Source organism: Alligator sinensis, unplaced genomic scaffold, assembly GCF_000455745.1.
Source record: "Alligator sinensis unplaced genomic scaffold, ASM45574v1 scaffold1932_1, whole genome shotgun sequence".
Taxonomy (NCBI): domain Eukaryota; kingdom Metazoa; phylum Chordata; order Crocodylia; family Alligatoridae; genus Alligator; species Alligator sinensis.
The window spans coordinates 58,642-58,900 of NW_005843323.1; the positions used below are offsets into that span (position 1 = coordinate 58,642).

The following is a 259-nucleotide window of genomic DNA, read 5'->3' on the forward strand; positions in this document are numbered from 1 at the left end:
GAGCCGCTCCGCCTCGCGCTTCGTGATCATGCCGCAGCGCCGCGACGAGATGGGCATGGCCCCGGCCCGGCGCAGGATCTCCAGCTGCACCGGCGTGCACTGCACGCACGTGATGCCCAGGGCCACGCGCCGGTTGTGGATCTCGTTGTAGCTGAAGGTCTTGAGCAGGGTGTTGGAGATCTGCGCCAGGCACAGCCGCTCCTGCCCGTCGATCACCAGCGACACGATGGGCACGCCGTACAGCACCACCTGCCCCACC

At 68.7% G+C, this 259-nt stretch overlaps 1 protein-coding gene across 1 annotated transcript in view; it reads right to left on the reverse strand.

Moving 5' to 3' along the window:
- LOC102375590 (SKI family transcriptional corepressor 2-like) overlaps positions 1-255 on the reverse strand; it is a gene marked incomplete at its 5' end in the record, with an annotated part of 36,944 nt that extends 36,689 nt beyond the window's left edge. Inside the window, one exon of the mRNA XM_006038351.3 lies at positions 13-255. Within this exon, the coding sequence (XP_006038413.1) occupies positions 13-255 (243 nt within the window). The remainder of the gene's footprint in view (positions 1-12) is intronic.
- Positions 256-259: the final 4 nt, after the last annotated feature.